General features: G+C 37.0%; 1 protein-coding gene across 1 annotated transcript; it reads left to right on the top strand.

Annotated features, from left to right (window-relative positions):
* The first annotated feature begins 1,135 nt into the window (after window positions 1–1,135).
* On the top strand, window positions 1,136–12,142 carry LOC139128036 (multiple epidermal growth factor-like domains protein 10). Its single transcript, XM_070693902.1, has 7 exons — window positions 1,136–1,574; window positions 3,592–3,656; window positions 6,040–6,838; window positions 7,390–7,493; window positions 9,492–9,630; window positions 10,781–10,851; window positions 11,136–12,142. Exons 1-7 carry the CDS (start codon window positions 1,435–1,437, stop codon window positions 11,147–11,149), a joined length of 1,332 nt encoding a protein of 443 aa, XP_070550003.1. The 5' UTR covers window positions 1,136–1,434; the 3' UTR covers window positions 11,150–12,142.
* The last annotated feature ends 1,325 nt before the right edge of the window (window positions 12,143–13,467 follow it).

The following is a 13,467-nucleotide window of genomic DNA, read 5'->3' on the forward strand; positions in this document are numbered from 1 at the left end:
GTAACGATAGCCCCACGGTGCTTGTGTGTGGTGGGTGGACTGTAAGTGGAAATACCCCGATACGTCGTCGATGACTCGTGTTGCAACTCATATCGAAACTCGATTAAATTATTCATTGTTTTTTCGTTGGCCAAAGTACACCTATAATCCCGCCGTAACGATCCTGCTATGTAACCGAGATATTCCAATTAGTTGTGTATGTTTTCGTGCAAGAACGTATTGCTTATTTGTCTATTTAGGGGTATGTGAGGCAATAGAAACTGGAACGCATTAAAAAGAAAAAAATTACGATGACCTGCAGCGAAGTAGCTGCAATCGTTTGATATGATACTGTGATGAATCACACAAAGCAGAATTTATCACCATATGGGAAGTGAAGGAACTGTAAAACAATAAATGGCTCTTACACTTTCTTCATTTTCGGTGCTATTTTGCTTTTCACAGAGTGAGGCAAGTGTAGATTTGTCTTAATCAAGTCTTGTCAACACGAGGCAAGTACGGTGATATTTGAACAGCAAGCTGGACACATACAGCACAGCTGCCATTCGTTGTCGTCCCTAGCTCTCTACTTAAATAATTTATTACACAGTCACAATCACTGACAAGTGCATAGTACACAGAATTTATCTTACTTTGAGACAAAGTCTGTCATTTTTGTACACATATCTCGTTTTTAAGTCAATCTACATCCACTTATTTCGTATTATTAATTCTTATACTGAAATAAGCCACAATATTCACTCATTTCCTGCTGACGTCATTCTGGCATCCGTTTGATTGTTCAATAACGCTTCCCAAACTATTGAAATGCAAGCTATGAAATTTGTGAAACTTTTGTTGCCCATATTTCACTCTAAGTATCCACGTCACTTGTTCTCTCTGTCTCTGCAACTTTGATTGACCATTTAAGTACAATTCTTATCCAAACTTTTGAAACGGGTTGGTGGTAACATTAAAAGAAAATCCTACGTGCATTGTTGGATGACCCACTTATTTATCTTAGGAGAACAGGACAATGCAATAAACGAATTGTTTGTTTCAGTTTTGTATCCTTGCAAGTCGTACGTTTGATACCGAGTCAACACAGCGAGCCTCGTGACATGGACAAAGCAGTGTTGTAAGGGATGGCCCAGTAGATCTTGAGAGGGTGGTCAAAACACAGATATGCACTTTTTAAAATTCGACAATCTTTTCCCACCCAGGCTACACTGCAAAGTGTAGCCTCACTTGAAAATATTTGTGGCTTTGCTGATTCCTCCCATTGAACACCCAACATCCCCGGACAGGTAATGGGTTAACTCTGAATGCATGATGTCATATGGACTTTAACCCGGAAGAAATACACTCGCGGGGCCGACAGTGCAGAGAAGCTGATTTTCAATCGCCTCTCCCTGTAGAACGACTTCTCAAAAGTGTCCCACTCTATTTGAAAATATGAAAATGTTTCTTATTACAATAGCTCTCCTTGTCTTGACGGTATTTTGTGGCCTTTCAGATGCTCAGCCCGGCCGTGCTCTTCCAGACAGTCCACACACCTGCAAGTGGTTTCAGCCCCCAACCGGAGGTGGATCGTGGTGAGTATCTAGAACAGTGTTATATGTTGCATTTTCATTGATATTTCAAAATTAAGGATTTTAAAAGACACTTAGTCCACTAAAATCACTACTTAAGTTGTCTTCATAGTGGTTTATCAGATGGCGGCCGACCTATTTTCACGGTAATCCATGAAATTAAAAATTAACCATGTTCAAGTGTAAACCATAGACGAATGTCTGGTCTATTGTGGCGGCCGTCGATGATGGTACTATTCGCATCCCTGATTGTTTTTTAAGGATTTTCGAGAGTAAAAACCACACTTTACCTATTTTACCCCGATGTCTGGATATAGTGGCTTTTTCCTGTGATGTCCAGACTATCTGCTAAACCGCCATTTCGTGGACCTCACCATTTATATGCACCTGTGTTTTCTCTGAATATTTGAGATACCTGTGTTCACTCTAACGATACACATGGTTTGCCAAGCTTGGTGAGCTCTTTGTCTAAGTGTCCGACCAGTGCTGACTTTTGTCAATGGCGCCACTGCTACCATGTACATCCAGCACCAACTTAAGGAGGTAGTTACACTCTCGTCAATGTCATGTATTTCGACAATAAAGCAGCGACGCTGTTCGCCGTGTTTTAAAATTCAACTTCTGAAAAGCATTTTTTTGAATCCACGAAGAATAAAGTAATAAACCAGGCTTGAAATTGTTAATTGAAATTGAAATTGTTAATTATTGTCCAAAAGTTTATGATCGACCTCTGTTCAAATTTGTGACACATTTTATTTGCTCTCCTAGTGTTCTGTTCAAACACTGCAAATATCGGAAACTGACGTCACGCTAACGTTAAGTTAGCAGTATCGGCGTAATGAATGAGCATCAAAAGTACCATATTCCTATATTTCATGCTCAAAGCTTTGTATTTTCATCATGTCATATCTTGTCAAAATGTGACTGACGTGATATTTATCATGGAAAAACTATTTCAACTCTTCACTTGAGGTAGTATGCGCCTCAAAAGCAAAGACTTCCACTTTTGCTCAAACATTCCTTGATGAAACTTTCAACGATTCTCTTACCAAATCAACCATAAAAAACAGGGGTCACAGTGCAAAGCTCGGTACTAGACAAACACATTACCTTAAAAAAATCCCGATAAAAATCCCGATATTTAAAATTCAATATGGCTGCTATACCTGTGTAAACTCTACGGGGGAAAATAAATTTTCGAAAAACTACGATCGCAGAAATTTTCTTACTCCAAGAGCTTTAAAAATGAGCCTCATAAGTTAAGTGGTAGATCAGAAAAGAATTATATCCGCATGTCTGTTCCCGAGGCGTGTTCTACCTTAAACTGAATACATCATCATACATGATTTCATTCGAAAGGCAGGCGGCGCATGAATATTTACTTGGTTTTCGATCCGGCATTCCTCCAAAACTGTGGGTCACGTGAATAGGTCTGCCCACACAATTTAGGACAATTGAATATATAGAGCCCCAACAGGTGTACGTGAATATGTTAGAGGTAACGTAGTTGAATTCGTGCATGGTGTAGTCAAGATTGTTTTCTTTCGACATAATTAGGTCGTCAAAATAAAGTACATTATATATGCTTAAGGATGTACGAGCGGTACGCGCGCGTGGAATTTGTCACTTCCCATAGGATTACATTGAAATTTGCTGGAAAATCAATTTCTACTATTGTCATTTTCATGAAAATTTGCACAAAGCTCAGTCTAGAGAAATAAATAATAGTGATCAAATAAAATGATATGGTCACCGCGCTAACTTTTAAGATAAACAGCATTGAATTATTTCGTCCATAGAAAATGCATTGGTGAAAAAATGCTGACTCAGCATTTTCTCTCATAAATGGCAAAATTCATGGTCATGTATCTCAAAAACGAGCGCGGTGACCCCTATATTTTATCACACATTTTGATAATACTTACAAAGGAGAATCCAAAAATCGACAATTTAGAGAAATGACATTACTTATAATTTTACCGATCGTACATCCTTAACAAACAATACTTTCCGCTTCCAGGGCATATCGTTGTTGCGATGGTTACGTTCAAGAAGATCCAATGAATATTTCGTCTCCCTGTGTTGGTAAGTTCTCTAATGTCAGCCTTGGAATATCATACTGATATAATTCACTGTCAAACAAGCTAGCTGAGCCTTCAAAGATTTGTCCTTTCACCTTTAACAGAAGTGAGAAAAATTTACACTTTTTTTCGTAACCTTGCAGAGGATAAATGTTTCTATATTTTTTTAAATATAACATTATGCAGAGGATATAAAAAAGTCGACATCACTGCAAACGGATGCACGCAGTGTTGTAAAACGTCAGGATTGGGGAGCTGTCATTATTTACGTAAGAGTGAATCCGAAATGCTTGCCGTAACGTTGTTGCATCTCACTGCTTGAGTATGCTGGGTGAATTTAAATTGATATTATAGATTCAGTATTTATAGACATGTAAACATCGAATGAATAAATATATGTTTGATGCACAGCTTTAACACCTATCCTGGCAGGCAGTATCGCTTCCATAATATCAGTATATCACAAAAAAGCAGAATTGAGTATTTTCATCTAACTTGCCTGCATGTTGCCAACACGGTTTTTTTTCACAGCAATATTTCTTACCAAAGATGACAAGGAAACCCCCTCACACTTTATATTTTCAAAACGCCGAGACTCAAAAGTTTATTGTTTTAACAGTAGTTCACTCGAAGGATGAAGTTGATGTATATTTCGGGGGAAACCTCAATTTTGGTATTACTGATAAAAATTAATTTAACTCAAAACTTGACGCTATTTTCTGAAATGTAATACTTCACTTGAAAGAAAAGTATATGTAGAAAAACGACTATTTTATTTTGTATTATCTATCTCATTCTAAAATGGCATGGGTTGAAAGATTGTCACTTAAAATAGTAATTAAAACATGGTTAGCAAAATTAAAATACCTAGTCAAAATGTAAGGACTTCATTGCCAAACAAAAAGTCGATTTTTATGTTTGTAGCATTTAAAGAACATAATGTGAAAATTTCAAAAAATTGACCCAGCCACAGTGGAGTTTCATTCTTTGGAAATCTTGAAATTGGGAGAAGGAAGAAGCCAGGAAATCGGGTGATTTGCATATATTTGCATAATCAATATTTCTTCATCACGTCACTTACGACTGCTTGACACGCTAAAAGGTGAAACCAACCAATAATGTAATCTTTGGTGAACAAATTCACTAACATTGAATGAATATTTGCAAAACAGTGATTATTGAGCAAAATATGCATTGTTCGGTACAGCGCCCCCTTAATCCTGCTGTTTTCAATGTTTATCTCGTCAATATATCTATCCCACGCTTTTCGCACCTTTCCCAAGGTTCTTGAACCTGGTTGGTTGAAATTGGCTGCTATGGACATATTGACCATCTCCTGCTTACTGTGTCTCGAATGTCGTTACAAACGACTTTGCTAGGTCTGCATAGTTTTCCCTGTTCGATAAACATTGGTGTTGTATTTGTAGGTTAATTTGTGAAACCAACAAATTGTCTTGCTTTATTCGGAATCGTAACTATCCTAAAAAGGGCACCTGAGTTGGTTTCAAAATGTCGCCACCAAAACAAATATTATTTATCGAATTTTAACACCACCTACAAATAGAATAGTTTGTCCTAATCATACGTGTAAGGTGTCGAACTAGTAATCCTTTCACTTTTATCTGAGGATTGCAAGATGCATGAAACTTAAGTAATAGATTTCATTACTTTGTACTTGAAGTAATCTGTTTATATATATATATATATATATATATATATATATATATATATATATATATATATATATATATATATAATACAGAGTTTTTTGACAAACTAAATATTGTGTGTTTCAGCCTGCTGTAGGGACACAGCAAGAAACTGTAGTTGATATATTGAATAGAAATATCGCAAAAATCATCAACAGTTACAGCTTCTGCCCGGTTACTAAGCTTAAGGTTTTTTTACGACAAACCATACATGTTCAGATTTTTCGAGATAAAAGTCATGAAATGTGACAGAATGGTTCTACATTCTGTCAAACTATTACAGCATTACAACAATTGGATGATATGAAAATGGTATTTATTTTTCATTGAATTACCTACAAAAACTTGGAATTAGGAAATGTAAAACGTGAAAGGGAATCAAAAAATGTCAGATCCCCCTACAGGCAGAGCAAAATTTTACAATTCCCCCCTCTACTACGGCCAAAATTTTCGATTTCTTCCACCCCAACCGTTTTTTGGTGAACGCTGCCTGAACTGATGAATTTAAATAGACGTGTTGAGTATAGTCCGCTTGACCCAAATCGGCCTTTCCTTGCACCCAAACATCTTTCACACGGAAACATTGCATATTTGCCATTATCACCAATTTGAGTCAAGATTTTGCATTCATACCTTCTTGCATTCAATTATATGTTCTTCATTGATTTATTCATGCAGAATGTGCAGACGGCTTCTACGGTAATACATGTGATTATCCCTGCATATGTGAGAGCAATGCAAAATGCAACAAGACAGACGGTACGTGCATTTGTCAGGACCGGTATTACGGCAAACTCTGTTCCAAAGAGTGTCCCTGCAAAAACGGGGCCACTTGCAACTGGGACGGTTCAATGATCAGTTGTACGTGCCCTCCGGGTTACCATGGCCGCTTGTGTGACAAGCAGTGCAAGTGCCATGAACATGCTGTTTGTGACCAATACGAAGGCTGCAAATGCGAGCCTGGTTTCTACGGCGACGACTGTACAGGAGAGTGCGCATGCCCGGAAAATTCAGAGTGTCGACGCTCAGACGGCAAGTGTATATGTAAACCTGGTTTCTACGGTAATGACTGCACAAGTCGTTGTGAGTGTTACAACGGAGCTCGCTGTGGAACTGAAGACCCGAACTCTTGTGAGTGTGCAGAAGGCTGGAAGGGCCCGCAGTGTACCGTGTGCGATACCGAGTTTGATTTTAAATCCGTTTACGGTATCGATTTGAATTACTGCCAAGTAAAATGTTCCCATTGCATTAATGGCGACAAGTGTATGAAACGAGATAAAAACTGTAATTGTGCGGCCGGATGGAAGGGTGACAAATGTGATCAGAAATGCCCGTCTGGTTTCCATGGATACAACTGCACCAATGTATGTGATTGCAATAAAAATGAAACATGCAATCACGTGACTGGTGCGTGTTCCTGTCCCCCTGGTCAAAGATGCCCCGACGATAAACCTGAAACTTGCAAGTGTCCCGAAACGTAAGTACACTCTATTAAAATGGAAAATTCATTGAACATTAAAATTTTATATTAAGACACTAAACACGATTGATACTCAGTTGACAAATATTTTAATGGAAATAGTAAAGTTGTGTTGAGTATGATACATAAATATTAACATTGTGCAAAATTTGATATAATTAAAATACGAAGACACCAATATGCTCATGAACATATGTCTCTATGCTCTAATACATACATACATACATACATACATACATACATACATACATACATACATACATACATACATACATACGTACGTGCATAGACCTAGCTACATACCTACCCACCTATCCACATACACATACATACACAGATCCACACACACACATAGACACATTCTTTACATACACACACATTCAGGGAAACAGGGAATGACATACAAGAAAACGGATAGACAGAAGCATTCGAATATAAATGAATTTTTCTTAAGATCTTGCCGAGACAATTGGTGAGGTGCAAAAGTAAATCGGACACACATAAATCAGAAAATTTTTAAGACAAGTATTGCTGTTGTTCGTCCGCAGATGCACCGACAAATGTATTCGTGACAGCACCACCGGTACATGTCAATGTATCGCTACTGCCAAAGTGTGTTCAGGACCGAGCTGTGACCTCGCTTCTACTGGAGGTGATTATAAAAATATGTAATTACATTGTTACTCCGAATCGCCGCTTTTATACTAAAACGTGTTTGGATTATCTTTAAATTTGTGGCAAAATTACATATCTGCGTTATTATTATGTTAGTGCTCGTAAAGACGCGAAAAACTGAGTCAAGTAAAATGAAAAAGCGCAAACGGAAGACCCTGCTTTGAGGAAGTGAAAAAGATTACTTTAAGGGTATTTTCGTTCCGCATATTTTAATGTATTTGGTAGGGAGCATAATGAGGTAATGCTTAGAACCTGTGCCATCAACACTTCCTATGTATGTAATGCCTCTTTTATTGTAGACAGTTTCTAAAATCTTGATTTTATCAGTAACGCTGTATCTTTTTATTTTGCAAGATCGTAAAAAGGGAAGAAATAAAAGAAAATTTGCTCGCCGCCTCTTTAGCTTGCCACAAAAATTATCCGAGAAGCAATATCTTTCTCTCAGTCTCTGGCCTTAGTACAGGCTGCTGAAGGGGTTAACTGCGCATGTCTTATAATTTCTGTCTACGAATACATATTTCATCCAAACATGCAATTAGCAGTTAGATTTAGAAAGGCCTGGTTTATCGAAGTCATTCTTTATGCTTTCGATTCAAGCATCTTGCAATCCACACATTGCAACGATGAGGGCGTGTGTTTTAAAGCTCTATCAGATGTAACTTTGGTCATTGGTCAAATTTTGTTTGTTCTGTGTGTCATCTGCAGTTTCTGGTTTGAATTCCTTAACCATGGAGAAATAGACCATGTTCAGAACCGCGCGAGATATTCCGAGATATCGCGAGAATATGTGGTTCGCAGTGGACGTGTTCTCGCAACACAGGACAAACTGCGTAAAACAGGACAAGTCGCTATTTACGTTAAACACTGCATAAAATATATGAAGTTGCAATCTTTGCTCAGTTCTGCACTTTTTCTAGTTCCATACAAAGTTTGACTTGTATTACTAAGCTGGAAACCTGTTTCTACGGGCATGTATTAAGTCTCGCGAGATCTCGCAATCAGCGGAATATCGTCTATTCCTAATATTTAGCTCATAAATATACCCTTTAACAGTGAAAAGATACATGCCTTATTCAAAAATTCCCTCTGTGACTCTGTCGGTTCGTTTCACCAAAGAGCGAAGCTATTTTTGTTGTCCGCCGGTTCAGAGAGCGAAGTTACTCGCTTGCATTGTTAATGATTGTCTAACTCCTTCCAATGGGTATTTCTTGAGTTCAACTGGCAGCGGAGTTAAATGTTGCCATCATTAAAGGCATGATTTTGTGTATTGGTGCTAAAAGGGACCTTAGCTGTAATTTTCGATAATAAGACAATCGACACGTTGGCATTTGAACAATAACATGCAGATTATACTCATATAGGGTATATTTATGAGCTAAATATTATGGTTGAGGGATTCACACCAGAAACTGCAGATGATACACAGAACAAACACAATTTAAAAAATGACGAGAGTTACAGTTGATGGATCTTTAACATACCATCGACCCTTCAAGAGTACCCAACGAATGCTTAGTTGTTGTTGCTTTTATTATTATTATTATTATTATTATTATTATTATTATTATTATTATTATTGTTGTTGTTGTTGTTGTTGTTGTTGTTGTTGTTGTCGTTGTTGTTGTTTGCCAGCCAACAGTGTCCTTCGAATTTTTTGGTTGCACATGTAACAAATGTTGGCTTCATGGTTGCTTTATCTCTTTATCTTAGCATCTCGACATATGTTACCTTATGACCATGCGCAGTAGTTGAGATAACTGATTTGAATTCGACTCAAGCAATTCTTTAGGCACATTTACCTCCTTGTCATTGCAGTTACGTTTAGCAGAGTTCGGAAGAAATGAAAGGTTTAACAATTTAATGACAAAAAAGACTAATCTCTCTCTCTCTTTCTCTCTCTCCCCCCCCCTCTCTCTCTCTCTCTCTCTCTCTCTCTCTCTCTCTCTCTCTCTCTCTCTCTCTCTCTCTCTCTCAGTCACACCGAAATCATCCGAGGTGGTATCCAATAACACAAACATGATCGTCACCATTGTAATCGTTCTTGTTGTTCTCGTTGTTGTATTATCGATTATTGCGATTGTGCTCTACGTGAGGTCAAGACGAAATCAACCAAGGTAAATGAAAAACGTTGTATGCATTATATGAATATATATATATATATATATATATATATATATATATATATATATATATATATATATATATATATATATATATATATATATCGAAGTATATAGATGTTCTCGTGGGAAATTACAGTTCTCGATGCTAAAGAAGAGTGTTATCTTCAAGTACAAAGTAATAATATATGTTACTTAAGTTTCATGTATCCTGCAATCATCAGTAGGATGCAGGATGCATGAAACTTAAGTAACAGATATTATTACTTTGTACTTGAAGTAATTTTGTGTAAATTTATATATATATATATATATATATATATATATATATATATATATATATATATATATATATATTTAAAAACTATCTACTGTTGATTGACCAATCAGAGTGCTCAATTCAGGGTGTTTTATTTACTCATAAAGCCTTGGTCACCAAATTCCAGTTACGAATGACAGCGCCGTAGTAAAGTACTGTCCAATCAAAAGTGAACATGTCATATTCTGTAGACATCTGGTACATTTTAATATTCAAATTTGGTAACATGGCGAAAACCAGCTGCAACACAAAATCTGCTGTGCCCTAGGGTTTTATATAATGTGCCCTAGGGCAGTTATAGGATGTTCCATTACATTGGAAGGCTATTTCACAAATAAAAGTTTTAATTCATATCCTAAACATGTTACATTGACAAAGGGGACGGTCGACGTAAACACATTGAAAACGAAAATATATCAGTTAGGGGCGATAGTTTTTAAGTCGGATAAAACCCTCGTACTCGGGCTCTTCTGGTATATAAAGTCCAACCCTACTATAAAATGTCTCGGCCTGCGGCCTCGACATTTTATCGTTGGGTTGGACTTTATATACCAGAAGAGCCCTCGTACTCGGGCTTTATCCTATACATATTGTGTAATTTCTGACATTTTCCTAAATGGAGACAACTTGGTTTAACAGAACATAAAACATAAACGTCAAATATCATTGTACAGATTTTTTTATTTTACTTTTTACTTTTTAACTTAGATGAGAATGTAGTGCAGAGTCATAATTACGTCATGTGCAATAAAAACATTTATAATAGGTCATTGCATATAAATAAATTTGAAGACTTACGTTTTTCATTTTGAACATTACACGCAGGCGTGCAGATTATAAGTATGCCAAACAAGATATGGAAGTTGAAAAATTACAGGAAAATTCCAACAGTAACAGTAAGTACAATAAGTATATTCAGTTAACTGCACATAGATAGTACATGAATAGTAAACTAATGCCATCGAAATAAGTGATGTTATGAATTAATATGCAGATTAAGAAGTCAAGGTGAATGTTGCTTTTACACATTTAGGAAAATGTTGTACATGGGTGTTGTAATCATCATTTTCACCTATGATCACATTTATGCAGATAACAATTTCTAATAGAAGAAAAGAAAAAATATTTTAATGTTTGAAGTTATATTTTGATGAACAAGTAAACATCTTATTTCTTTCAGCGAACGTCTGTTAAGAAGATATGCAATTATAGCCATGGCTTTTGAAGAAAGGATTTCTTTTTACACTAGCATGATGCATACCGTCGTATAAAAATAATCAGTCGGCATGTGTGTTGTCTCTGGTAACTAACTTAATGTTTTATGTCAGTATGTGTGTACACTGTCTGATAAGCGGAAACGCTTAAAGATGCTAACATAGTTTGTGAGTGACGGTAGTGAGACGGTTCATGTCTACATACACCGAGGAGAAACAGTGGCTGGTACGAATGATTAGAAAGTTGTAGCCATCATGGAATGGGATGACAATTCGGTTGTAAGATTATGAACTACGTGATCGTCCTTTGTCTCATTGTCGGGAGCGAGTTTTGAGAGAATTTGAGAGAGTTTGAGAGTTCAAGAGTTTAAGAGAGAGGGTTTCAGAGAGTTTGAGAGTTCGAGAGTTTGAGAGAGAGGGCTTGAGAAAGTTTGAGAGTTTGAGAGAGATGGGGTTTGGAAAGTGAGTGAAAAGGGAGAGAGGCAGGGAGAAAGCGGGAGAGAGGGGGAGAGAGAGAAGGAGAAAGAGAGAGGGGAATGCGGAGCGAGGGCGAGAGAGGGACAGAGGGGGAGACTATATGTGTATGTACGTATGTGGTGGTATGACTTATCATTATAAGACTAAAATATCTCTTTATGTTCGCTTTTAAGAAGTAATTATGATAATTCGACTTAATTATTTTTACCTTAGTGCTGGTCACTTATTAATAGAAGTAAAACTTCATGTATTATCAGATTATGTACCGAAGTTTAAAGCACATTGCTGCATGGTTGGTGTTTCACTTCACGTTTTGTTGAGATCCTGTTTCACACATTATTGTAAGTAACCTTGAACCTATGACAATCAACATTTCATATGCCCATGCCCATATCACTCCTTCCTGATAATATTTACAGTAAAATATGCGCCTCGATATTTTACGGCAAACGTCGAGATAAGCAAGGTAAAAACTTTGTCAGTTTTGGAGTGTTCCCGAACAACAATAAACAAAGTGAAAAAACAAAATGGCTGCAGCGCTCAGACTGCGATGCGATGTTGCCTACACACAAAATTGAAGGGCTTTTAGGAACAAGTATATTTCGGGTAGTTAAGTACGGGAATACAAAGTTGAATCTTGCGATGTTATCCCCTGGTTATTAAATTAAAGTTCTAGCAAATATTCTACCGTTCGCACGGCACGGTCTACCTTCGAACAGGTAGTGAACCAGTTGCGTGGCAACTATCAGCGTAAACAGACGAAATGGCCGCCCTGCTCCGCACGAGCGCCATCGGAATCGGGAGAGATTAAATCAGAGGAAAGTTTTTTGATCGGTAGCGATTGTAACTAATAATATACCGAATCATAAAAAGTTGAAACGACTATTTTTGAGTCTTTTCTTATGGTGTTCATTGCGATATGGAGGATTTGTCGCGCGTGGTGTAGACTTCAGTGAAAACGTCGTAAGCTTATTGGCCTAGTTCATGAATGAAGACTGTTTGCACAAATATTCCAATGTTTATGCGCAAGGCGACATAAATGTAAATCCCGTAAATTTAAGGTTATATCGGTAATTTGCAAAGATTTGGTCATGGGTATATTATAAATCGGATATTACGCAATATCGCCAGTTCCTGCATCCTATCGGCATTCGAGTAATTTGTCACGTTGCTGCGTCAGGCACTCGACTTCTACTCGTGTCTGACGCAGCACAAATGACACTCATGCTGATACAACACAGGAACAGGCGATATTGGGTAATAACCTCTAAATTTCACTTGTTCAGGGCCACTAAACATGAAACGTCATGTTATGTTTCACAGGAGGTGAGCAAAGTAAGAGTTGACTATGTTTTTATGCAAGTACTTTCTACGACTTTTCAAGATTGTATTTTTGTACTTTTGGTAATATTGAACCTTAAGTTGTTTTATTTAGTGTGCAGATGCTCTATAAAATTGTCGATATCGTCTTATTTTCAATGTAAAAACTCACAAATAATCAGTATGATTGTTATATCGAAATGATTGTAGAAGAATGTTTTATTTGCTGTTTTGTACGTTCATGATGTTATTTTCCTCCTTTTAGGGATAATTAATCCTTTGCTATGAATCGATATCTGAAGAGATTGTTTTAATCTTTTTTTGCTAGCATATAGAGATTTATGTTAGGCGTGAAGATTAAAGTGAGTTGAAACTAACAAAGGTGTATTTCGTGAGTTTGTCTCACAATTGGATAGATGTACACCGAGATTGTCTGAGCATTGATTAATGTACAGTTTATCAGATGCTGTTTAGCTGGTGGAATTATTTTGGAATTGAAAT

The sequence above is a fragment of the Ptychodera flava genome, unplaced genomic scaffold (assembly GCF_041260155.1).
Source record: "Ptychodera flava strain L36383 unplaced genomic scaffold, AS_Pfla_20210202 Scaffold_41__1_contigs__length_1339820_pilon, whole genome shotgun sequence".
In the NCBI taxonomy this organism is placed as follows: domain Eukaryota; kingdom Metazoa; phylum Hemichordata; class Enteropneusta; family Ptychoderidae; genus Ptychodera; species Ptychodera flava.

Bases quoted from the DNA above. Each gene is read 5' to 3' on its own strand.
- LOC139128036 (XM_070693902.1), top strand. From the start codon at position 1,435: ATGAAAATGTTTCTTATTACAATAGCTCTCCTTGTCTTGACGGTATTT. The intron at 7,494-9,491 runs GTGATTATAAAA...TCTCTCTCTCAG, and splicing joins TGACCTCGCTTCTACTGGAG to TCACACCGAAATCATCCGAG. The intron at 9,631-10,780 runs GTAAATGAAAAA...CATTACACGCAG, and splicing joins TCAAGACGAAATCAACCAAG to GCGTGCAGATTATAAGTATG.